Here is a 26,142-nt window from a genome sequence, read left to right as displayed (position 1 = left end):
CAAATTGGTTCAGACCTTCAATGATAATAAGGTTCACTCCTACTTGGAGACAGGATGGGAGGACAGGGTTTGCAGTAGGTGGATGAAAGGTTAACCAGGGATGGGGATTTGTCTTTTCCCGTGGTTTTCCATCCAGGTGGAACATCTCCTGCCCAGTGGGAGGACATAACAGGAACCACTCCGCTGTCCTTCGTCACAGACTGTGTTTCCTTCACCACAAACGTGTCGGCCAGGTAAGGCCATGCTTTCTCACATGCTCCCAACCAGTTAACACGCCACCCAGGTATTGATTTACCTCGCTAACAAGTCTTAACCAAGTGGCCACAGTGAATTCTGGGTTACTGTAAATAAGGTCCTGTGTATTCTAACAGGATGGGAAGCATGTGGCCAGTGTAGAACCTGATATTATCAGAGAGCACTGCTTGGCTTTAGTCAGTAGATTATTTTAGTCATGTGCCTCAGCACTTTTCAATGTCAGACCAAACTGATACGATTTACACCTTAGACCTTCATTGAGAGGGTTGCTAGGCTGCAGAATGTCCTCTGATTTGATAAACATGGAGATTTGAAATATGTAGTGACTATTTTTGTGCGAGCTGGTGAAGATATTTTAGAGCATAGAATGGAGGTGAACATTTCAGCTCAGAGCAATATACTATCACCCATCTAAACATTACGTGCCATTTGATGTAGTAAGCACCAATTCTTCTTACTCCAAGAGTAAGCTATAATACGGCCTCTCTATTGAAAGTCTAGCCATCCGCTCATTGGCAAGTCTGGATTTAGGTCAGTAGTTATCAACAAAGTTTTGTGAAGCTTTTTTATGCATTATAATTATTATGGCCCTATCAACCAAGCTCTTGCCAAAAAGACACTGGTTGGCTTCAACAAATTAAGCTTTGCCCTCTGTTTCTTCCTTACCTCCCAGGTTCTGGCTTGCAGACTGCCACCAGATTCCTGAGACGGTCGGTCTGGCCTCTCAGCTATACCGGGAGCTGATCTGTGTGCCGTATCTGGCCAAGTTTGTGGTGTTTGCCAAGATGAACGATCCTGTGGAGTCACGCCTCCGCTGCTTCTGCATGACGGACGACAAGGTGGACAAGACTCTGGAACAACAGGAGAACTTTGAAGAGGTGGCCAGGAGCAAAGACATTGAGGTGGGTCTCACTTGCACCAACACACTCGTCTGCACACATGCGCAAAATATGTTGACACAGGTCACAGATATATGTTTATTTCTGAATTGACATGCTCTTGTTGATAATGATTTTACAGGTCTTGGAGGGCAAGCCTATCCATGTGGATTGCTATGGCAACTTATCTCCTCTTACCAAGAGTGGGCAGCAGCTGATCTTCAACTTCTTCTCTTTCAAAGAGAACCGGCTTCCTTTCAATGTGAAGGTAGCGTCACATTTTCCTCCTCTTCTTATATGTAATAGGGTCACACTTTTCTATTATAGAGGTGTGCCAGAGTTTGATCGTCCTTCAAACCTACTGACATGTTGTAAGCTCTAATGCTCATTTCCATTTTTAGCACGTATTACTTTTTTAAGCACCGAAAAAAGAATGTCAGACTACTCTAGGGCTGTTCAATGTCAGTCCTGGAGGGCCGAAACACGTCAGGTTTTAATCCTCTCCTTCTAATCAGGGATTGATTCAGACCTGGGATTCAACACATGAGTGCAATTAACTACCAGGTAGAAACAACAAACAGAAGTGTTTTGGCCCTCCAGGACCAGAATTGAATAGCCCTGATCTACTCTATTGTATATATTGTATAGAAATCAATGAATGTTTTTATTGGACATGTTGTTGTTGATCCTTAGGTCAGAGACATGGGCCAAGAACCATGTGGTCGACTCTCATTTTTGAAAGAGCCGAAAACCACTAAAGGTCTTCCACAGACTGCCATATGCAATTTGAATATCACACTGCCAACTCATAAGAAGGTAGGTGGATATTTGAATGATATCTTCTCTGGGCCATATCATGTCATCCTCATGTAAATGAATTGAATGACCGAGTACAGAAACAGCAGCGATACCAGAGTGGAGAGGTTGATCTCCGTTTGGTTAGAATGCCTGCTGCTTGTGTCTTTTATTGCCAATGCCAATTATATTCCCCCACAAAACACACATTCAGTCATACACAGGATATTCCTCATTTGCCTGGCTCAAATTGTGGGAGAGTAATAGACCTACATTATGGAGGCATTTCTCTATGTGGTGTTCAAAAACTCTGAATTACATTGCTGTGCTTTTTGCTGCTTTTCTGGATCTTTGGTGGGCTGTGGACTATTTCATTCTATGGTTTTGTCCAAGCCCATATGGTTTGCTGCCCTCAGCTGCTACATTTTCATTTCCTGATGTTTATTTCCAACCACACCCATTATAAACCACCCGCTGTCATTGTGTCATCTTTCCCCTTCTCTGCAATGCATCTTGGGAACAAACAGGACATGATGGAGTCTGATCCTGATGATGAGGTAAACACATGGTTGTTCATCGCATGGACTGCTTTGAGGTTTTTCCGTTGCTTTGTTATTGTGAACGCTAGCATCAATAGTGTATATGAATGTGTGGTGATTATTGTTATTTGACTGATGATACATATAGGCTTCTGCAGCCTAATGGATCTATATCATTGCTTAGAAGTCAGGTGACTTTGTGTAATGCATGAATGACAGTTCAATTCAACAGGTTTCATTATTATTGTCCTCATCCCAAGCCAAGTGGAGCAATTTGTGTACCACACCCTGGCTTATTTTCCATATCTTTTGTTCCATATGTGTTCAGTAGGTAAGGCTAGTAGGAAACACCATCCCTGCACACTATTTTCAGAGAGCGTGACATACAGTACATGTGCTTTCGAAATGGCAGATAGAGGATAAACCGCGCCGTAGTGCATAGTGCTCCAGCTTAGTTGTGGTTTCAGCCATCTTCTGCCAATTCTTTGTTCACACCTATACAAGACCAATGAGTTCTTCGTCGCATGAGGAAAACTCAACATAACCTAGTCAGCAAAAGAGGACATGAATGTTTCATGTTTTATAGCCATAGCTCAGAGTGTTTTCCTTCATTTACATTACGTCCCATGATCTCAAAAGAACATTCATCCATGACTATCGGAGTGAGTCCTCTTTAAATCATTTATTTTAGAGATCAGGTGCATTCTCAGTGTCAGCTTGTGGACATCTCACCAGAGTACTCCAAATCTAATAATCACATATTGCATGTGTTTCTTCAAAATTAGAGAGATAAATACACTTTAAATCGCACCACCAATGTCACACTTAATCTATCCAATCAGAGGAAAGCATGGATATTTTAGTCATCAGCCGAAGGTGACGTACAACACTGTGACCTGCAATGCCTACTATCTCAACAACATGGACTTCAGAAAATCTAAATGCATCATCTTGATTTTATTTCAAAACCCCAAAATTGCAGATATTCTGGCGGTAGTGTGAAAAAGGGGAAGATAACTTTTTGGCCTTTAAATCCAATCTATATTTTATGTTAAAACATCTTTTGTTGTTTTTGTTGTTGCAGACTGAAAAACCAGACCGACGTCATACCTTTGCCTCCTTAGCTTTGCGTAAGCGCTACAGCTATCTGACCGACCCTGCGGCGAGTGAGTTTAACATTTTTACTTTCATAAATCTTCAATTGATGCAAAATATCAGTCATGTTGTACAACTTCATATGCGGTGTAAGATATTGCCTTTACGATATATCCATACATCCATAGTGTAGAATTATGAGCACTTTGCATACTGTCATCATGGACGTCATGATTCATATCCATCCACGACAACACCTGCATGGTTTACTGTGTCTTATACTTTGCAGACCCTCTCCATTTTGTGAAATTTATTTTCTTGTTTTTTGTTGTCTCATCACATTTGTGGGAAAACAACTGGCATTGCAACGTCCAAATGTTAATGTATTATTTTTGAAATAGATTTTGAACCTTGTGTCAAATTAAATTATTGTCTTGTATCTTTTTCATTCTTTTGAAGAACACCTCACTCTTATGGGCTTTGCGATTGTTCTTTCATTCTGTGTGAACCAATCAATAAGTGAACCCTTGAGACAGTTATTGCACCAATAATCTACCAAAATGATTGTGGGATCATTGTTGGCATTGAAAACATATGATCATGAAGTGCACCAAGCATATAAAAGGCACTGTAGCAAAAAGGCAAACGGACAAAGCACACCGAAAGTCACACATGGTTAGAATGGTTGTTGTCTTGGTACATTTCTAATATTTTCTTCTCCACTGTTAGCTATCGCAAGCATTTCGTTGCCTCATATGCTTCATCATGTGTTAGCTTGTATCTTTTCTATTTGTGACAGATCATTAACCTCAAACAATCACTTTTCATCCAACCTTTGTTTAGATAGTAATTGACATTGCATAAATTCACCATTGTATTATACTTACTGCTTTGATTAATATTGGCCTACTGACGCCAACTTTCTCTCTCTGGTTTCTCTGTTTTATTATTTCAATTATTTTTTGTTGAATTTATGTTCAATCTTTGGTTTGGTTATTCAAGAAACAACTGATCGGAGCTCGCAGAGAACACAGCCTACTGGCTACGCTTACAAACCTGTCTTTTCAACGAGATCTTATCAGGCGTGGTCGGCTGTTCCTGTCTCCGTCTCTGAGCAAGCCAAGTCTGGGTTCGGTTCCCACTCCAGTTCATCGTCCAACACGCCCAATGCCTCTCCACTGAAGTCCGTGTGGTCCATCACCTCGGCGTCCCCCATCAAGTCCAACATAGGCGGTTCACCGGCCCATTCCATCAAATCAGTCAGCGACGTAGCATCCCCCATCAGGTCGTACAGGACAATTTCATCCCCAATTAAGACTGTAGTTCAGCAGACCCAGTACCCAGTTCAGGTCACCCCCAGTCTCCTGTCATCGCCAGTCAGAAGCGTTCCAGACCCCGTTTCCATCAAGGGACTGGCAGCATTGTCTTCTAGAACCTCTCCCATCACCACTGGTGTGGGGTGTCTGCTAGAGAGGTCATCAATCGCCATGAGCCCACCTGCTTCGCCCAAATCCTCACTGAACATGTACAGTTCAACTCTGCCATTCAAGGGTGTCATGGTGGGCACTGGCACCACAGCATCGTCCTCTCCTATAAAAACTGTTCCTGGCCTCTCCTCTGTCCGGTCCAATGCAGACCCCTTAAGTCTATTTTCCTCCCTTTCCTCACCAATTAAAGCCAACACTCCTCCTAGTGCTGCAGCTCTGATCAATGGAACAGTATCCCCTACAAAGTACCGCTCCTCCTCGCCCACGTCCCTACTCTCCAGCAGCTTACAGGAGAGGATACAGGCAACCACCAATGCAGCAACAACAAGCGTAAATGCAGCCTTTGACGAGGTTGAAAAGACTTTCAATTCCTGCTCTGCCTCTGGATATGGCACTCTGAAGTCCATGTCCTCCTCCGCGTCATCATCTTACCAATCCATAAGATCCTCAGCCTCTAGTTCCCTATATGCCACTCTAAGGTCCCCACCAAACTCTACCGCCACTGTCACATCTGGCACCATGACGGTCCCAGTGTATTCGGTTATAAATGTGTTGCCAGAGCCCCAATTTAAAAAGCTCCCTGAAGTGTCAACGCCAGCTGCTGCCCTCTCGTCCTCTCGAAAAACTGTGCCCGCTGAGACAAACTCAGCCCAGTCTTCCTTTGCCAGGACTCTGTCACCTATCAAATCCTCCTTATTTATGCCCCCGACTGCCCTGAAATCCACCACCTCATCCCCGCTGTCCTCCAGCCAAGAGATACTGAAGGACGTGGCAGAAATGAAAGAGGACTTGATACGGATGTCTAACATCTTGCAAACAGAACCAAGTTCAGCCTCCAAAGGTTTCCAGTCTGACTGTCCCAAAGAGGCTAAAATAGAGGACGAGGAGCCTTGCAGAATTGTAGAGAAAGTTAAACAGGACCTGGTCAAAGTTAGTGAGATACTGACCAAGGATAGCAAGACGGCTATTAAAATTAATAAAACAGATGAGGCACAGTGCTCTAAACAAGCACCAGTGGATCCCCAGCCAAGCAACTGGAGTTATCCACCAAGATATGAGACAGTGGTTCCACAAATCAAAACTAAGACTATACCAGACAGAGATTTTAATCTATTGAAGGTAGTAGACTACTTGACAAATGACATTGGCAGTGGCTCTATCTCAAAAACTGCAGATGCAAAGCATAGATCCGATGAGGTTAGAAGGGAAGGAGAGGAGAAACAAAAAAGAATGCTTAAACCTGAGCACAAGCTGAAAATGCCACCCGCAAACATGCGGTCCTCTGCCTCAGAAAAGGAGCTCTGTAAACTAGCAGATGTGCTATTTGGGCCTGATGCCATGTTAGAATCTCCAGATGACATCTCACATGACCAGGACAAGAGTCCCCTCTCAGACAGTGGCTTTGAGACGAGGAGTGAAAGGACACCCTCTGCCCCACAGAGTGCGGAAGGCATGGGACCCAAGGCACTTTTCCAGGATATTCCACCAGTAATCACTGAGACAAGGACTGAGGTTGTCCGTGTTATTAGGAGTTATGAGTCTCCTGAAGATAACAAGCAACCAATGATGGAGGATACAAGGGCAGTTCGATACACTGATGCAGAACCCAAAGATCTGAATGCATCCAATGTGGACCAAACTAAATCATTTCAGATGAAAATCAGCCCGGACGATGACTCAATGGGCAAGAGCATGCGTGTGAAGGAAGAGACCCACATCACTACTACCACACGAATGGTGTACCACAAACCCCAGAGTAAAGAGAATACATCTGAGAGGATGGAAGAATCAATGTCAGTGCATGATATCATGAAAGCTTTCCAGTCCGGCAGGGATCCCTCCAGAGAACTTGCTGGACTGTTTGAGCACAGGGCCAGCAATGATGACACATCGCAGAGGGATATAAACTTAAAGCCCAAAGTTGAAAGAATAATCGAGGTTCATATTGAAAAGGGCAACAAAACTGAACCAACTGAGGTCATCATCCGGGAAACAAAAAATGACCCAGAGAAGGAGATGTACTTCTACCAAGGGAACAGTGGCCTGTCACGACAGGGAGAGGAGGAGCCTGAAGAATCGCTCCCCTGTTACCTAGAGTCTTCCAGAGTAAACACGCCCATGTCACAGGAAGACGATAGTCGTCCAAGCTCTGCACAGCTCATGGCAGATGACTCGTACAAAGCCCTGAAGCTTCTCAGCCAGCAGTCGGTGGAATATAATGATGATGAATCATCAGAACTCAGAGGGGAGTCCTACAACTTTGCAGACAAAATGCTTCTCTCTGAGAAACCAGACTCTTCTCACTCTGACACCGAGGAGTATTTGAGGGACAGGTCTCATTTTCACTCCCCAGATAGGAGTAGTTATAGTCAGGAACGGTCTAGTGGATCAAGGCAAGAATATATTTTGAGGTCATCAAACATTGACAAATCAGGTCAAATTGCCAATGTAGATGATAACTTTGACAAACTAACATTATTGCAGTATTCCTCAGAACCTGGTAGCCCAAAGCACTCTGTTTGGATGCGTGTCACTGATGACAGACAGAGTCAGAATAGAGAAAAGCTAATATATGAAGACAGAGTAGACAGAACTGTTAAGGAAGCAGAGGAAAAGCTTAGTGAAGTCTCTCAGTTTTTTCGTGATAAGACAGAGAAACTGAACGATGAGCTCTCATCCCCTGAGAAGAAGTCCCGCAGGTCAGACTTTAGGGAAACACGATCTGGGCCTAGCTCTACGCACAGCAGTCCTGAAAGATCAACCTATAAGAATGGGAGCAGTGGTGAGGAATGTAGAGAACGTTTCAGGGACAGGTTTGGCTCCAATGATAGAAAATGTGCTAGTTTACCGAGCAGCCCAGAGAGGAGAGTGCTGCTACAGTATAATGATGACAATAGAAAACCAGGTGATGGCACTTCACAGGGCAATGCAGGTGACGCCTCTAAACCATTTCAAATGTCATCCTCCAAAGTCAGCGCTGTTAGGCTAAAATTTGAACAAGAGGCTCAGAAGCAAGAAAAGGGTCCACAATGGGGACAAACATCAAATGCCCCAGTAAGAAAACTCCAGGAAAGTACACTGCCTGTGTTTCAAGTCTTTGCTGGCTCAAATATCCCCAAATCACCAGACAGTCCAGGAAGTACCAGGAAAGTTCTAGAAAGTGAGGTTAGAGGATCTAGTAGACCTAGCCCCAGTGCTAATAGGTATATATGCTCATCTCCTAAACATGACACAAACGGAAATGAACAGGAAGAAAAAAAGTCCTTCAAAACTTGGGAATGTCATGGAAATGGAAACTATAAACCCCAAGTGTCAAAACTAGCTCACACGTTAGTTCAAGATGCGCATGGCAATGACAGAAATTCACAAAGAGAACTGCAGGGCTTTAGAGATGGAATAACCAGTAAAGAAGAGACAACCAAGAAAACTATTTACACAGAGCTTGTGGTTCGAGAAAACCCAAATAGTAGTGATGTACGTACCGGTAGTCAAAAAAAAAACTCGGAATCGCAAATTCCTGTTAGAATGCCGTGTAGTTTTTCAGAGAATGATCAATCCACATCATTAAAGTTAGATACCTCTGTTAAACTGTGTGAAAGGGCAGGATCACAAATACCTACTTTAGCTAGAAATCGGTTGCATGGCAGCTCTGAAGCCAACAAATCTACAAACGACTCATCGGTAGAAAAATCCTCAGATTCTTATGATAGTAGTCAGTCAACTGTAGTATGTAATGGTATAGATAGCGACCAAGTAGAATACTTGGGAAACATAACCCCTGTAGTTGTCACTGAGGGTTTCAAAGACATCAAACCATTGCCAGTTTATGTAAACATCCAAGTGGGCAAGCAATATGAAAAAGAAACATCTGGACTGCTGGGAACGTACCAAAAAATAGTGAGTCACGAGAGCCGAACAGTACACGAGACACGGGGAGCATTTTATACTGTCAAACAAAAACAGCCCCCATCTCCTCAAGGCAGCCCAGAGGATGACACTCTAGAGCAAGTAACTTTCATGGACAGCTCTGGAAAGAGTCCTGTTACTCCTGAGACACCAAGCTCTGAGGAGGTGAGCCTTGCCTCCAGAAAGACAGATTCCGTGATTGGATATATGGCCGGCATGCCCAGTCCAATAGCAGAGGAGTCTGAGGAAGACGAAGGAAAGACTTTCATCTACAGGGAGTCTCTGCCAGAGAAAACCAAGCCTGCCTCATCAGAACCCTCCAACAGAAACCAGGAAACATTGAAACGACCCAAAGAGAAACGAGTCGCTTACATTGAGTTTCCCCCACCTCCGCCTTTAGAGGCAGAGCATTCTGACCCTGAGAAGAGGGGGTCTTGTGCCTCCTCAGAGGCTGAGACAGAGATGATGGAGGTGAACCTCCAAGAGGAACATGATCAGCACCTCCTTGCAGAGCCCATCATCAGGGTTCAGCCTCCGTCTCCAGTTCCCCCTGGAGCAGATGACAGCAACTCTAGTGATGATGAGTCTATCTTCCATCCCATCCCCAACAAAAAGTACACCTTCAAGATGAAGGAGAAGGAGGAAGGAGAGAAGCGTCTGAAACCCAAAAAGCCTGAGAGGAACGGAAACAACAAGGAGTCAGGTACTAATGGCGTTGTTAAAGCAGAGGAGGAAGACTTGGAGCAAAATGACCAGTCAATCACAGACTGCTCCATAGCCACAACTGAGTTCTCTCATGACACAGATGCTACTGAAATAGACTCTCTCGATGGCTATGACCTTCAAGATGAGGATGATGGGTTGAGTGAACAAGACCCTAAGACATCCAGCCTGTCCAATGATGGCAAGACATGTGATCGTTCCTTTAGTCAATCAAAGCTTGAAGTCATAGAGGAGGAGAAAACACCAAGTGAGGATGGAGGGGATAATGGGAAAGCAAACTCAGATCAAAACATTGGAGATGAAAAAGACTACACTCTCGAGGGAAGACATCCAGATAGACAGGGCGATAGACAAGGCTTTGCAGATAACTTCTTTGGCTATCAACTCGAAGAGGAGTTAAACTCTACCTTCAAAACTGTTGCCACGAAAGGCTTAGACTTTGACCCCTGGTCAAGCAAAGGGGGTGAAGGAGTTTTTGATGCCAAAGCGAAAGAAGAAGATCCCAAGCCTTTCGGTTTGTCTGTGGATGACAAGTCGCAAGCCACCACTCCAGACACTACCCCTGCTAGAACCCCGACTGACGAGAGCACACCGACTAGCGAGCCTAACCCTTTCCCCTTCCACGAGGGGAAGATGTTTGAGATGACGCGCAGTGGTGCAATTGACATGAGCAAGCGGGACTTTGTTGAAGAGAGACTTCAATTTTTCCAGATTGGTGAGCATTCCTCTGATGGGAAATCAGGGGACAAGGGGAGAGGGGGTAAGAATCCAGGGGTAGTTACCTCTCAGTCAAAAACAGGGGAGAGGGGTGAAGGGGTGAAGGTAGAGACTGCCACAGACAGCAGCACATCAGCAAAGTGCAGCCCTGCACAGACTGGCACTGGCTGTAGCGATTCTCCTTCTGGTGTCACTGTAGCCGAGACCACATCCTCATGCACCATTACGGCCTCTAAAGTTGACCCCAAATTACGCACCCCCATTAAGATGGGAATAGCCGTCTCCATTACAGTGAAAAAAGACTCTGGGGATCTCAAAGAATGTAAGGCAGAGAGGTCAGAAAGTCAGATGGCAGAGTACATTAACTTGGAAAACCAGTCAGTGGAGAGTCAGTCTAGCGGATACACAGACCAAAAGCTGTTAGAAAGAAGAGATTACCCTGCAGAGAACTGCAATAACAACAATAACCTTGAGTCCTCAAGCGTGCAGGCTAACTATATACAGTGTGGCAGTGTCGTGTTTAATTTGCAGTCGTCTTCTGAACCCACACTTCAGAAAGCCAGTAGGATTGAAGCTTTGTTCTGTAGTGACTCTGTAGAGAGAGTAGAAGAAAGCAGTGTTCAGGCTGAACAAAGAGAAAGTGAAGCCGTCAAGGAAGCTGAGACGAAGCAGCAAAAGTCTAGGCTGCCTGTCAAAGCGCCAGGGTGGTCTTTTCGTACACAAGACACAGCAATAGGGAAGCAAAAACCCAAACAGGTTGTCAAGGCTGAGGTCAGGAGAAGTGCAGAGCCTGTCATTGCCAAAGTAGAGCCCAGGTCTAGAATCCCAATCAAAGATATTAAAAAGAGCAGCACAACCAGCTGCCCAATATCAGTGCAGGTAACAGCTCAGTCTACCAGGGAGAGAGTAACCATACAGTTACCCTCCAGGTTCCCCATTAAAAACAGATCTCAGGTTAGCTCGGCAGGTGAGACGAGTAGGGGAAACGGCAGCGAGGTTTGTAAACGCACCATCGAGTACTTTAAGGGCATTAGCGGGGAGACGCTAAAGCTGGCCGACCGCCTGTCAGATGAAGAGAAAAAGACACAGGGAGAACAGTCCGAGGAAGACAGCACCTCCAGGAGCACCTCTCTGTCGGCCCCCTCTCAGCCCTCCCACTCGTCGAGGTCTGGTAGAGGCTCGAGAGCTGAGGCCGGGACCTTGTCCGTAAGGGCTAAGGTCGACAGGGCCTCCGGCAGTGAAAGGAGCAGGAGGAGTAGGCGGACTGGTGGGAAGGAGGGCAGTCAGGTTGCGGGGCCTCGGGCGCCCCCCGTCGCGGAGATCAAGCCTAGTTTGTAAAACTTTCACACTTGTTAAAACCTTAGTTGCATGAAGTCGTTGTGATTGATTGCCTGTGGCGTGTTTATTCTCTTAAAATAGTAGCCGTCATTCTGTCATCGTCATCTATGTACTGTGTACTGTACTTGTCCTTGTCAGACTCTCCTCCTTCTCCCCCCAATCCCTTAGTTGTCAGATACCTCAGCATGCCAGAGTAGTGACTGGTGCACTGGCACAGCCAGTTTCCTGTTGACGGCTACTGAGTCTGTCTATCTGTCTGTCTGTGCAGGGTGGCTACTGAAAACAGCAGTTCTAGTTTATTCTATTTCATGTTCAAGTTGTGTCACTGAGCTAATAAGCCTTAGCAGAAACACAAAGGTTGACCGCATGTGTACTGTGTAGTCCCATTAAGAACTGTGAGTCCACTAGAGCTCCTACGAGTACATTACTCTTTTGACCGATGTTTTTACTTTATTTTGTTTGTATAGTTCTTATGACAATTACTGCCTGCTTTGAGGATACATATTCACAAACATTCACAGAGCACATGTGTCCAAATAACACACTATAGTCGGTCATATTGTGTCTAGTCTGCCTTTTCTTGCCATTCTGGAAACCAAATCTGAAGTGTTGTCAGCCTAACCAACCCATTGAGTAATACAATTGACATTCACAGTAAACCTGTTGATTAAACATGTCTATATCAAACCCAGAGGAGAGGCTGCATAACACTCCGTATGAATTTGGAAAATTCCACGCTTGGCCAAAAAAGGAATGAGTCCTCTGTACTCCAATTTCAGTCAGTAGAAAAGATACTGAACAGTGTTGATTAATAGATGTTCTCTAACCCTTCAGGTCCTCAGAGTCCCTGTGAGCGAACAGACCTGCGGATGGCCATCGTGGCTGACCACCTGGGACTTAGCTGGACTGGTAAGAAAATGGTGCTCCATGGTCTTAGTGCCATCTGGCCCTCTATCCTCCTGCTTTCCCCTCTCTCAAGAAACCAACACGGTATTATTGTGAGGAAACAGTGCCCTCTTCAGAGTGACACTTCCTGCACTGCAGCTCTGCATACTAGTGTTTATTTTTTTATTTCACCTTTATTTAACCAGGTAGGCCAGTTGAGAACAAGTTCCAATTTATAACTGGGACCTGGCCAAGATAAAGCAAAGCAGTGTGACAAAAACAACAACACGGAGTTACACATAAACAAACATACAGTCAATAACAGAAAAGAAAAATAGAAAGATCTATGTACAGTGTGTGAAAATGTAGGAGAGTAGGGAGGTAGGCAATAAATAGGCCATAGAGGCAAAAATAATTACAATTTAGCATTAATACTGGAGTGATATATGTGCAGATGATGATGTGCAAGTAGAGATACTGGCATGCAAAAGAGCAAGAGGGTATGTAATAATATGGGGATGAGGTAGTCGGGTGTGCTATTTACAGATTGGCTGTGTACAGGTACAGTGATCGGTAAGCTGCTCTGACAGCTGATGCTTAAAGTTAGAGAGGGAGATATAAGACTCCAGCTTCAGAGATTTTTGCAATTTGTTCCAGTCATTGGCTGCAGAGAACTGGAAGGAAAGGCGGCCAAAGGAAGTGTTGGCTTTGGGGATGACCAGTGAAATATACCTGCTGGAGTGCGTGCTATGGGTGGGTGTTGTTACGGTGACTAGTGAGCTGAGATTAGGCGGAGCTTTACGTAGCAAAGACTTATAGATGACCTGTAGCCAGTGGGTTTGGCGACGCATATGTAGTGAGGGCCAGCCAACGAGAGCAGAGGTCACAATGGTGGAGTGGATAGTATATGGGGCTTTGGTGATAAAACGGATGGCACTGTGATAGACTACATCCAGTTTGCTGAGTAGAGTGTTGGGGCTATTTTGTAAATGACATTACTGAAGTCAGGGATCGGTAGGATAGTCAGTTTTACGAGGGCATGTTTGGAGGTATGAGTGAAGGAGGCTTTGTTGCGAAATAGGAAGCCGATTCTAGATTTAATTTTGGATTGGAGATGCTTAATGTGTGTCTGGAAGGAGAGTTTACAGTCTAACCAGACACCTAGGTATTTGTAGTTGTCCACATATTCTAAGTCAGAACCGTCCAGAGTAGTGATGCTAGTCGGGCGGGAGGTTGCGGTCAGCAATCGGTTGAAGAGCATGCACTTAGTTTTACTAGAATTTAAAAGCAGTTGGAGGCCATGGAAGGAGTGTTGTATGGCGTTGAAGCTCGTTTGGAGGTTTGTTAGCACAGTGTGCAAAGAAGGGCCAGATGTATACAGAATGGTGTTGTCTGCCTAGAGGTGGATCAGAGATCACCAGCAAGAGCTACATCAGAGAAAAGTAAGCCTGTATGATATAGAAATGGATGTCTTGAACTGATGTGATGTAATGTGCTTTTTGATGTGTTTGCAGAGCTAGCTCGGGAAATGGACTTTTCTGTCGACGAGATCAACCACATCCGAGTGGAGAACCCCAACTCCCTGACAGCGCAGAGCTTCATGCTACTAAAGAAATGGGTCAGCCGGGATGGTAAAAACGCAACGAGTGAGTGTCCCTCTTTCTCCCAAAAGTATTTATACCCCCTGTGGCTTTCTATTAACAGTTATTATATCACGTCTCACTCTATTGCACTTGTATGATTGTGTACCACAGAGCTTCACAACCCGGTTTCATCCCACTCTCCTTCTGAAATCTCTCTCTCTAGCTTAATTTGTATCTGTGAAGGTTTCATAGTAAATTACATTCTGAGATGACTTACAGTACCAGTCCAAAGTTTGGAAACACCTACTCATTCAAGGGTTATTTTTAATTTGTATTATTTTCTACATTGTAGAATAATAGTGAAGACATCCAAACTATGAAATAACACATATATAATCATGTAGTAACCAAAAAAGTGTTAAACAAATCAAATATATTTTAGATTCAATAAAGTAGCCACCGTTTGCCTTGATGAAAGCCTGTCACTCTCTTGGCATTTTCTCAACCAGCGTCATGAGGAATGCTTTTCCAACAGTCTTGAAGGAGTTCCCACATATGCTAAGCACTTGTTGACTGCTTTTCCTTCGCTCTGTGGTCCAACTCATCCCAAACCATCTCAATTGGGTTGAGGTTGGGTGATTGTGGAGGCCAGGTCATCTGATGCAGCACTCCATCACTCTCCTTCTTGGTCAAATAGCCACAGTCTGTAGGTGTGTTGGGTCATTGTCCTGTTGAAAAACAAATGATAGTCCCAGTAAGGGCAAATCAGATGGGATGGCGTATCGCTGTAGAATGCTGTGGTAGCCATGCAAGTTAAGTGTGCCTTGAATTATAAATAAATCACCAACACCATCACACCTGCTCCTCCATGGTTCACGGTGGGAACCACACATGGGGAGATCATCCCTTCACCTACTCTCACAAAGAGACTCTCGCAAGTCTCTTCTTATTATTGGTGTCCTTTAGTAGTGGTTTCTTTGCAGAAATTCGACCATGAAGGCCTGATTCACGCAGTCTCCTCTGAACAATTGATGTTGAGATGTCTGTTACTTGAACTCTGAAGCATTTATTTGGGCTGAAATCTGAGGTGCAGTTAAGTCTAATGAACTTATCCTCTGCAGCAGAGGTAACTCTGGGTATTCCTTTCCTGTGGCGGTCCTCATGAGAGACAGTTTCATTATAGCGCTAGATGGTTTTTGCGACTGCACTTGAAGAAGCTTGAAAAGTTCTTGAGATTTTCCAGATTGACTGACCTTCATGTTTTAAAGTAATGATGTTGTCGTTTCTCTTTGCATCTCAAATATAAAATATATTTTGATCCGTTTAACACTTTTTTGGTTACTACATGATTCCATATGTGTTATTTCATAGTTTTCATGTCTTCACTATTATTCTACGATGTAGAAAATAGTAAAACATTAAGAAAAACAGTTGAAGGAGTAGGTGTGTCCAAACTTTTTACTGGCACTGTGTGTAGAAGCAGAATGGCCTCTATGTTTATTAAGATTCCAACAGCTGCATATGAAGTCACCTATCCTTGTCATGCTCCAACATTCTTTTAGAACTACTAAGTACATTATGTTCAGTACAGGAAAAGGACATTTTACCTATTTTCCTGGTACAAGAGAAGAGGACAACGGCAATCCTCTTTCCGTCTTCACACACTGCAGTGTGATAGTAAACTATTTATATTGATTACCTCGCGCGTATTGTACAAACAACTGCCATATTGTACAATAGTGTCTTGTCTTTGTTTGACTGACTTTCGGGTTGTCTGTTTTTCTTACAGCGGATGCCTTAACTGGAGTGCTGACCAAAGTCAATCGGATGGATATTGTGACTTTACTGGAGGGGCCGATATTTGACTATGGTAACATTTCAGGCACGAGAAGTTTTGCCGATGATAACGCTGTTTACCTGGATCAGGCTGATGGTAAAGTTTAGCTCCATCTAGCTGACCTCTTACCTCTGCTGCCACTCTTTTGTTTTTGCATTAGAACTGTAGCAAAAATAAGAACAAATTGCCTGGCTATACTATTGAATGCAATTTGACTATAGAGACTACAGTACCCTATCTTAGATAGGGTGATGTATGACCCTTTGTTTTATGGCTTTATTTCCAGCTTGAGTATACCCATTTTCTGACATGCACTCAAATGAGTGTGAGGAAATGTTAGCATGCAGAGTACCATGGGTTCACTTTTAACCTAGTCAATTCAGAAAATGTATTATAATTCACGTTATGAAATGACTGGGTTACTATTAAATTGACATCAACCCTGATGATGAAGGCAGCATGTCAAACCCAACACGTTTCTAGAGGTCTTAATTGCCATGACCTGATCACCACTTTGATATTATTTAAGCCCTCTAAAAATGCATTTGCATTTGTGCATGAAGGATTTTGAAAGATGAATTGATGGCAAACACTAAAACAATCCATGATGCTAACCAGGTGCATTCTGTAAGACACTGCTTTTACCTGATTACCTTGTACCTTTAACAGGACACTACTGTATAAACACCTTTGTTCCCTAATGCATGGAGTAGCCATAGACTCAACCGTCTGAATTCATCAATACCTCTAGATCTGTTTAGTTCTCTAGTCTCCAGTACCTCCAGTTCCTCTGAGCCGTCCCTGGATATAATGACAGAGCTTCCTCCTCTGTGAAACCAGACTACCTTCCTCCCCTCATGCTCTCGTCCATCGCCACAGCCCAACCTCCAGGGCAGCTTATAACAGCTCTTAAGCGCTTATTAAGAGTCTTGTGCTGTCATCTCTGCTCTTCCCAATCCCTTTTCCTTCCCAGTTTCCTAATCTCTCAAAATCACATCTGTCCTCTCATTCATAATTGTCTTGTGTTGCTAACACGTTTTTGTATTTTGTTAGATTTTTTTTTAATGTCTTTGTTTCTCTTTAATCGTCTTTCCTCACCTGTAGCATGTTTTCTTGTTCCTGAGAGCTCCTCCATCTCTTCATTCCCAGTTTCTCCCTCGATTGAAAAATTGAGAATCATTCCCTCAACCCTGATTCCCCCTTGGTCTTGCAGACCTCCACACCCCACTCCCTTACTAAGTCCACACCCCCACATCGTCCATTATCTCCCAGCCGATCCCCAAGTTAATGGTCCTCTGTCTTACTCATAGACCAGAGACCTTTATGAACCAGAGACCTCAGCAGACCTTTATCCCCGTCCCCACCGCCTGATCTAGCAACCTCTCCTCTTCCATGTCTCCTCTTCGACCCCCAGTCTTCAACTCTTCAACCCACTGGGGACCCCAGTAAACCCACACACCTGTCCTCTACTCCTATACCCCAGCTAATTCCCTCACCTCCTGCTCAGTCATCAAGTCTTAAACCTACTGGGGATGCCACAGCCCTCTCCTCTACTCCCACCCCCCAGCTGTCTCCCGATGTGACCCCATGCCAGTCCCAATTTCCCCCTTCGTCCCACCCCATCTCCTTTGCCGTCCTCCCCCTAATATCAGCTGCAGGGTCTCACTGCCCAAGTCCTGGCCCTTCCTCCCATCCATTCCCAGTCCCCCTTTCCTGTGTGTCAGTGTCCCCATGTGTCTCCCGTACCTTCTTCTCCTCTCCCTTGGGTTGGCATTGACACCTCTATCCTGGAAATATGAATCTAGGCCCCCTCACCCTCTCCTCTCTTCTTTTATCTTTCTGTGTGAGCATGACTGAACACGCACTCAAATCTTAACTAATAAAACCCACTCATCGCACATATGCAAAATCGTATTCCTGGCATGCCTCACATACACTACCGTTCAAACGTTTGGGGTCACTTAGACATTTCCTTGTTTTTGAAAGAAAATAACGTTTTTTGTCCATTAAAATAACATCAAATTGATCGGAAATACAGTGTAGACATTGTTAATGTTGTAAATGACTATTGTCGCTGGAAACGGTTGATTTGTTATGGAATATCTACATAGGCGTACAGAGGCCCATTATCAGCAACCATCACTCCTGTGTTCCAATGGCACGTTGTGTTAGCTAATCCAAGTTTATAATTTTAAAAGACTAATTGATCATTAGAAAACCCTTTTTCAATTATGTTAGCACAGCTGAAAACGGTTGTTCTGATTAAAGATGCAATAAAACTGGCCTTCTGTAGACTAGTTGAGTATCTGGAGCACCAGCATTTGTGGGTTCGATTACAGGCTTAAAATGGCCAGAAACAAAGCACTTTCTTCCGAGACTCATCAGGTTATTCTTGTTCTGAGAAATGAAGGCTATTCAATGCAAGAAATTGCCAAGAAACTGAAGATCTGGTACAATGCTGCGTACTACTCCCTTCACAGAACAGCGCAAACTGGCTCTAACCAGTATAGTCCTTTGTTTCTGGGCATTTTTAGCCTGTAATCGAACCCAGAAATGCTGGTGCTCCAGATACTTAACTAGTCTACAGAAGGCCAGTTTTATTTCTTCTTTAATAAGCACAACAGTTTTCATCTGTGCTAACATAATTGCAAAAGGGTTTTCTAATGATCAATTAGCCTTTTAAAATTATACATTTGGATTAGCTAACACAATGTGCCAATAGAACACGAGTGATGGTTGCTGATAATGGGCATCTGTACACACATGTAGATATTCCATAAAAAATAGTAATTTACAACATTAACAATGTCTACACTGTATTTCTGATCAATTTGATGATTTTTAGTGGACAAAAAAATTGCTTTTCTTTCAAAAACAAGGACATTTCTAGGAGTCCACAAACTTTTGAACGGTTGTGTATATAATTACTTATGTTTTCTTATCTCATCTCAAAGGCTGCATATTAATTCATCCCTTTAACAGAAGAAACTTGTCATAAAACTGTTCAAAGCTGCCACGGACATAACTATTGATCCTTTTAAATAAATATATTTTGTTTTATCACAATTTTACCTTGAGTTTCTCTAAGATAGCTCTCAAGTGAATCAAAAGTGCTGAATATTGTGCTGGTGATTTGTGACACCAGTGTCCCCTCTGAGTGTCACCACAATTAGTGGGTGTTTTTCGTTGCATGCTCTATTATCCGTCTCTGTGCATTTGTCCATTTCACTCAGTCCATGTGGTGTGTGTTTTATGTGGGATTTCTTGTGTCAAGTGCTTCCATGTGCTTATATCATCTCCCAACAGATTATCACAGCATCCTAGCGGAGCTGCAATCCCCAGTCCAACTGCACTCTGACCCTCCCTTCACGGAGCTCCACTCTGAACCCCCTACCCTCACCATCGACCCCACCCCTGTCCAGCTCCACCCACACCCCCCTACCCTCATCCTCACCCAGTCTGAGCCCTGGACTGGCCACATGGAGCCTAGTGTGGAGCCTGACACCTCCACTAGAACCCACCTTAGGCCCTGGGAGCTGTCCCTGTCCATTCACACCCTTCACTTAGATCCCACCGCTGCCACCAACACAGGAATGGCTGAAGGTGACCAGGTGCTGATGGTACAAGTGGAAGAAGAGAAAAAGGAAGTGGACATAAGCCTCCAACAGCAGGAGGACAGCAGACAGACAGGGGCATCAGCGGTGGAGGCTGAGGGGGAGGCTGAGGACGTCGTAAAGGGAGGTGGTGAGGAAGGGGTAGAGGTGGGTGAGATGGCAGAAGAGGGGGATAAAGTGGTAGAAGCAAAGATCGGGGCTAAGGTAGCGGAAGAGGGGACTAAGGTGAGGGTGGAGGGGGGTAAGGTGGGGGTGGAGGGGGGTAAGGCAGTAGATAATGGGGCTGAGGTGGTGGAAGAAGGGGGTGCATATCTCTCCCCCCAGGCCTGGGCTGAGGCTTTGGGGGAGCAGGGTGTGTCTGGTTCCACCGAGGAAGAGGATGGAGACGAAGACGAGAAGACAGAAGATAAGTTAAAGTCGCTGTTGGAGGATATTCATTTGGAGGAAGGCTCAGAGGAGGAGGACGAGGAAATGACGGAGGCCAGGGTTCAGGAGATTCTTAGTCAGGTGCAACAGGCAGAAAAAGACGTGTGTTCACTTCCAGGTTGGCACAGTGACACATCCAGCGTCAACGTGGAGCCCCCCACACCCGGCCGCAGTGTGAGCTCAGACCTGCTAGACCGCCAGGAAAATAGGTACACAAAACTGAATTATTCCATCACAGTTATGGATTAAGTATAAATACACTTTCATGTATATCTACAACTGGGATTTAATATCTTCGCCTCAGTCTTTCTGCCTTCGTCACAATTTATTCATTCAATTTGATACGAATCCCATCCTATTCTCAATCGAACTCTTTATCTTAATCAATGTGGATCTCAATCATAATCCTAAACCATTCATCTGAGATTTAATCTCAGTCTCAAATTGACCCTTTTTCCTAATCTCTCCCCACAGCCAGGAGAACTCCAGTGACTCCATCACCTCTTCCTCTAGAGGAGAGCTAGCGAGGTCTAGGCACAATGGCGATAACACGGAGCTACCACCTCAGGACGGGTCACTTCCTGTATCGCAGGACTCAGCCAACGGAAGAACTGGACGTGGGAAGGAAGAAGGCACGCTTGTATCTGAGAGGAAAGTCCAGGTAATTGCAAAGAGTATGCAAGATAGTGTACTGTAAATGTTTTTTTTTTAATGTGTGTCTACTACAGTGAATACTGCTCATCAGGTGCATCGCTGTTCCCTTTTTACAGTGACACATGAAGTGGATGTCTATACTTTCAAATCAACTGTAAATTTAACTGGACCAATTTTTCCAGATGTGCCATTGTTTATTTTTGTAGGTGTTAGAAGAAAGATCCTTGGGATTGTGTGAAGCAAAAAAGATTCTCTACCACCTACGCATTTTGTGTTTCCATCCCCTTTTCAATATCTGTAATGTTACTTAACTGCATTCATCAGCAGCGTTTTAGTGAGTCCGGCTCTGACGAGGAGCGGACTGTCACCACCAGGGTGTTTCGGCGCCGGGTCATTCTCAAGGTACCCTGCTGAGACTGGGTGAAGTTTGGTTTGGGTTGGCGGTAGACAGTTCATTTGACTTTGCCTCCTGGTGTGCAGTGGACTGGTGTGCAGTGGACTGGTGTGGCTCTCTTAACTGACAGCAGGTGGTGGGAGAAAAAGGAAACGCCTGAAATGTGTGTTTGCAGACAGTGTGTGTACAGTGTTTGAATGGTGTGCGTGCGAGCGTGTTAGCGTGTCCTGGCCTGGTAACCTGCTTTCATGGCTTGACTTTAAATCAAGGAACATTCTGTGTCTCACTGTTGCCTCTGTGATGCCATTTAAAGGGACACTTCATTTTGAGTTTGAGTTTGCTTGACTCAACAACTCTTGGGGAATTCAAAGATGTTCTCTCTTCTCTAGAGGTTTGCTTGCAGTTTGATGGTGCTGGTGATGTAAAGTGTGTTAATGGTTTGCTGTTACACTGGCTGAGGTGAATTTGGACCAGTTCTGATTGTAGTCCTAACCATGACCACTTACAGGGAGAACAGGCAAAGAATATTCCGGGCGAATCAGTGACAGAAGAACAGTTTACTGATGAAGACGGTAACATCATCACTAGAAAAGTAACTATCTGCCTTCACTCTGATTCACCCGTCTTCCTAAGAACACACCTCTGAATTATCATACCCACCTCCTCTAAAGTCTCCTCCCAAAATGACCTAAACACTCTCTTTGTGTTTGTGCGTGTATCTCAGTCATACTCTCTCCTTCTTGACCATGATCATTATCTCCCCCCATTTCCCAGGTCATCAGAAAGGTCATCCGCCGGGTGTCCACGCCCACGCCTGACGACCAGGGCGGGGACAGGGGGAGTTGGGACCGAGGAGACCCCTGGCCCTGCCCTTTCTTACTGGAGGAGGAGTTAGAGGTTGGCATGACGATGGAATAAGCTGCATAGAGAGTTGCCCCAGGGGGGGTTCTAGGGTTCTGAGCCTGAACAGAAAACAGGCGGGTCAGAACCTTTGGACCTTAACTCAATATGGGGTGCTGTGATCTGATGTGGAGTGCTGCGACCAATGCTACCAGTGTGTGTATGTCTGTTTTGAGTGTCTGTGTGTTTGTGCGTCTTTGTGTGTGTGCGCATTCAATGGGTGCTCAGTGACTAGGATGTTGCCCCAGCTATTGTTGTAGGTTGACATTTATTGTCATGAGTCTTGTCCTGGAGGCAGAACTGAGAAACTTCCCTGTAGATAAGCCAGCTGCGAAGTCCAAATTGGCTATATTGTAAAAATGTATGGGGATAAAATGAGCTTTTTGGTCTTAATTTAAGGTTATGGGTAAGCATTAGGGTTAGCAGTGTGGTTAGGGTAAGGTTTAAAATCAGATTGTATGACTTTGTGGCTGTGCCAGCTAGTGACCACTCTGTAGAGCTGCCTCCAGGGCAAGATAAATGATGTTAACTTGCGCTATTGTTTGTGGCCCACATTCAATTGGAGAACTGATTGTTCTGACATGAACCAGGTGCACACTGCCTCAACACTTTATTTTTTCTTGTTTCCGGTGATGTAACTCCTCTGGGCTATTCTTTTATTTCCAGGAATTTGCCTCTAGTATGTTGTGTGCTTTCACTTCATGGTATCCTGCTAACTGTGTGTAATGCTAACATTTGCTTCTGTGGTGGGGTTTACTGCTTTCAGGTTGATGGTTTCAGGTTGCTATTGTTACAACATCTCACCTCTGATCTAGCTGCACTCGGGTTGCTGTTTCAGGTTGCTGTGTTGGGTTGCTGCTTGTCAGGATACGGTTCTGAGATTGGCTTTGCCTCACTCGTATGTGTATGTGTGTTTCAGCAAGGAGATGGAGCTAAAAGCAGGTCGGGAGAAAGGAAGCTTCAATCGTAGGGGTAGCTGTGCTCCACCAGGTACTTTACTCCCCCCACTTCTCTAATAAAATCATAATTTTTATACCCCACACTGTTCAGTGGTAGTGCTCAATATTTTCTGATCCATTCCATGTCTAAACCTGGTACAGCTTTGCTCCATTTCACTATACTTGTTCTGTTTTCCAATCTACATTCCTGCTCTGATTAATGTACTTCATTTTACTCCAAACAGTACACACACGCGAACAGACCTTCATGTTTTTAACTGAAAGTCTGACTCCTGTCTGTTTTGATTCTGGCTGCGTTTTGTCCTGTCAGCTGTGTGTGTGGGTGATTAGTCACAAAGGGAACATGGATGATGTTCAAAACACACCTATTGTCACACAGATACTCTCTCTAACTCTCTCTTTGTCCATTAAATCCCCCCCCCCCCACCCCACAGGCCAGCTCATAGACAGCCCATTCTGTAGGAATTACATTACAAAGAGAGGTGGCTATCTGATTGGTTACTGTTAATCCCTGTAAGGTGTTGTTAACTATATGCATCAGTGAATTATTCAGTTTAAGCAAACCTGAGTAAAAAGAGTAGTGGCACTCTAATGAACTGTGGCTCAACTGATGATTTCCATGACAACCAGGGTGACCATGACAATTGTAGCCCACAGACCTCTTGATGCTCTCTAGCATCGTTGGGTGATTGCTCCCGTAGATTTGTGGGTGGCTTGCAAAATGGAACTTGTAAAAGTCAGTAAACTGAATTAGTAGAAACTAAGGGACTCGTAAGCATTAGTGAATGCATGGGCTATGTCCTCTATAATGGCTACCTTCTTTCAAACAGCTGCCCAAAATGCTGCCAATATCTGATATATTGTAATATTTTCTTAATTTTCAGGTGTGCAGGAATTCTTCTCATCTGTTTCCAGGGCAGAAAGTTACAAACTGAAAAACTCAAGAAATTTCAGCCAGGACTTGATCCGTCTGATTTCAATATGAGCATGAAAAACTCACTCCCTGTCAATTGAGGGACCTGGAAGTTTCTCACCATGGAATCTGAATTCTAATTGTATGGCTCTCACTTCCTGTGGTCTATGGACCAGGAGAATTCTGCTTCCTGTTTGTGACTCGTAACGTGCCATTGGTGTCGTGAGAGCTTTTGAGGAGTATTGTGGTGACAACAAAAAGGACTCCATCACAGAAAAACTACAGGTGCAACTGAACTTACACCTGTGACCAAAGATGGCACAAAAGCTCAATTCTAGTAGTAGGAGAAAGAAAATCAACAAAATTACACAAAACCTAGAGGAACACTTCTGATCCACCTCCAACACTCGCCTTATAGTTTTTTCTTGGACCCATAAATGTCAGGTTGTAAATTGCTGTGGGGTTTGTTTTCCTTTTTAAAACTAAAAATAATACACAGCTTTTTCCTGTACATAAATTACAATGTGTACAATAGAAAAATGATGAGTTACAGGATGATAATGCACAGGAGAGAACTTTACAAGTGCTTTCAACATTATTATCAAAATGGTTCCACTTTTAAGGAAGATTTGAGTGTAACTTCACACGTTCTTGTATAATTCATTATTATAGCAGGTATAATGTTTGTATATGAAAAAAGCTGGTTAGATTTTAACAGAGGACATTTCCAGAAAATCTTCTGCAAATTTAAGTGATTCCTAAAAAGGGGATGTATCTAATTCTGCAAAAGCAGAGTACTCATATTTTCATGCATGCCGTTCACATTATTTTAAGTACAATTTTTACAAGTTTGCAAACACTGTATTAAAATGAGAATTAAAACCCTTTATCTGTGTACACATATAGTCCTTACATTTGTCACCAGTTTTATATTTGAAATGAAAAAAAAATACCATAAAAGCATTTATTGTGTCGGGGACTAGGAACAGTATGAAGAACATTTGTTCTATAGCTTCTTGAGGGTTTAATGTAGTCTACCGTTTGTCTATGTAAAACTGAACGGCACCTTCTGCTGGCATTAGCATAAATGCTATGAGAAAGAAGTTATCTGAATGTATATGCTAGTAGACTGGCTCGCCGTAAAACTATAACTGTATTCTGTGTATTGGCTATAAGGTGTAGAGGTCTCTGTACGCTGTAAGACTGTTTGTAATCATTTTAGCGGTGTGTCATTTGGTTTTATGAAGGCTGCTGTGGTTTTAAAGAAAAGGTGTCATTTCCTTTTGGGCTTTGGTGAAGTACTTCCTTAAATTTAATCTACTCACATAAAGACATAAGACATTATTTGATTGTAGCTCTTAATAGAATATGTATGACAAAAACACTGGATGGTCAAACGATTATTTAAGCATCAAATGAATTGTGTGATCTTTCTTGGCTTGAGAATCTGTATGCGGTGTCTAACTAGCATTCATTTGATAGCTCATTGGCGATTACTTTGCATTAGATCTTCTCTTTGTATTGGTTTGACTAGAGGCCCATGTAGTTAAAGTGTGGTGTTATTCTGGTGTGAAGGCTCAGACTTAGTGTGATGATGTTTATGCTGTGGACATGACAACCAAGTAAAGGACTTTATTTTCAGACAAGTGAAGTCATTTAGGGTATTGTATCATATCTCCCATCCTACATGTCAATCAGGGGGTAGAGGCTAATTTGATCAATTTTGTTTGATATGTGTTTTCACCTGAGCTAATTTTTCGATGTACAATTCTTACTAACAGAGTGAAGCCATTGAAATGTAACTATTCTAGCACTTTGGTTATTCAAAGTATTCTTTTAGAGGCTATAGCAGTAATGACGCCACCACAATGTTTCAATTTAAAAACAAAATAACAAAATAAAAATGCATTGATTTTGCAATCAGTTGTTTCTGTTTTATCTTTGTGTTTGTTTATTTGATGTTGAATCTCTTATGTTTGGAATAAATTCCAATGGATTGTCAAATGTTTAGGCTAAGGGATAAGAGGTTGGCAGATCAAGTCAAATTTTATTGGCCACATACACGTTTATCTATGATGTAATGTATGATTGAACAATTAGCCGGACACAAGAAGAGGTGGTACATCAATAACAAAATAACATTTTCAAAAATGTAAATCTTCTATAAAGTGTATTTCTAAGCCCCGTTAATACAACACCACAGTGAAAACCTGCTATTAGCACATTCATTATCCTTTTAAAGAA

At 43.6% G+C, this 26,142-nt stretch overlaps 1 protein-coding gene across 50 annotated transcripts in view; it reads left to right on the top strand.

Moving 5' to 3' along the window:
* LOC110529831 (ankyrin-3) overlaps positions 1–25,818 on the top strand; it is a 163,084-nt gene extending 137,266 nt beyond the window's left edge. For 23 of the 50 annotated variants that reach the window (XM_090241594.1, XM_090241645.1, XM_090241657.1 and 20 more), the window contains 17 exons: positions 137–233; positions 929–1,157; positions 1,276–1,401; positions 1,827–1,949; positions 2,456–2,485; positions 3,552–3,633; positions 4,565–11,725; positions 12,568–12,642; positions 14,133–14,264; positions 15,991–16,134; positions 19,345–20,287; positions 20,553–20,739; positions 21,057–21,134; positions 21,635–21,718; positions 21,901–22,023; positions 22,946–23,016; positions 23,870–25,818. In XM_090241594.1, coding sequence (XP_090097720.1) covers positions 137–233; positions 929–1,157; positions 1,276–1,401; positions 1,827–1,949; positions 2,456–2,485; positions 3,552–3,633; positions 4,565–11,725; positions 12,568–12,642; positions 14,133–14,264; positions 15,991–16,134; positions 19,345–20,287; positions 20,553–20,739; positions 21,057–21,134; positions 21,635–21,718; positions 21,901–22,023; positions 22,946–22,996 — 9,665 coding nt within the window. In that variant the 3' untranslated portion in view covers positions 22,997–23,016; positions 23,870–25,818. The remainder of the gene's footprint in view (positions 1–136; positions 234–928; positions 1,158–1,275; positions 1,402–1,826; positions 1,950–2,455; positions 2,486–3,551; positions 3,634–4,564; positions 11,726–12,567; positions 12,643–14,132; positions 14,265–15,990; positions 16,135–19,344; positions 20,288–20,552; positions 20,740–21,056; positions 21,135–21,634; positions 21,719–21,900; positions 22,024–22,945; positions 23,017–23,869) is intronic. The other 27 variants (XM_090241726.1, XM_090241701.1, XM_090241707.1 and 24 more) reach the window with 16 other exon arrangements.
* The last annotated feature ends 324 nt before the right edge of the window (positions 25,819–26,142 follow it).

The sequence above is a fragment of the Oncorhynchus mykiss genome, chromosome 1, assembly GCF_057628025.1.
Source record: "Oncorhynchus mykiss isolate SJ-2025 chromosome 1, ASM5762802v1, whole genome shotgun sequence".
Lineage (NCBI taxonomy): Eukaryota > Metazoa > Chordata > Actinopteri > Salmoniformes > Salmonidae > Oncorhynchus > Oncorhynchus mykiss.
This window is presented reverse-complemented; position numbering and strand designations above follow the sequence as displayed.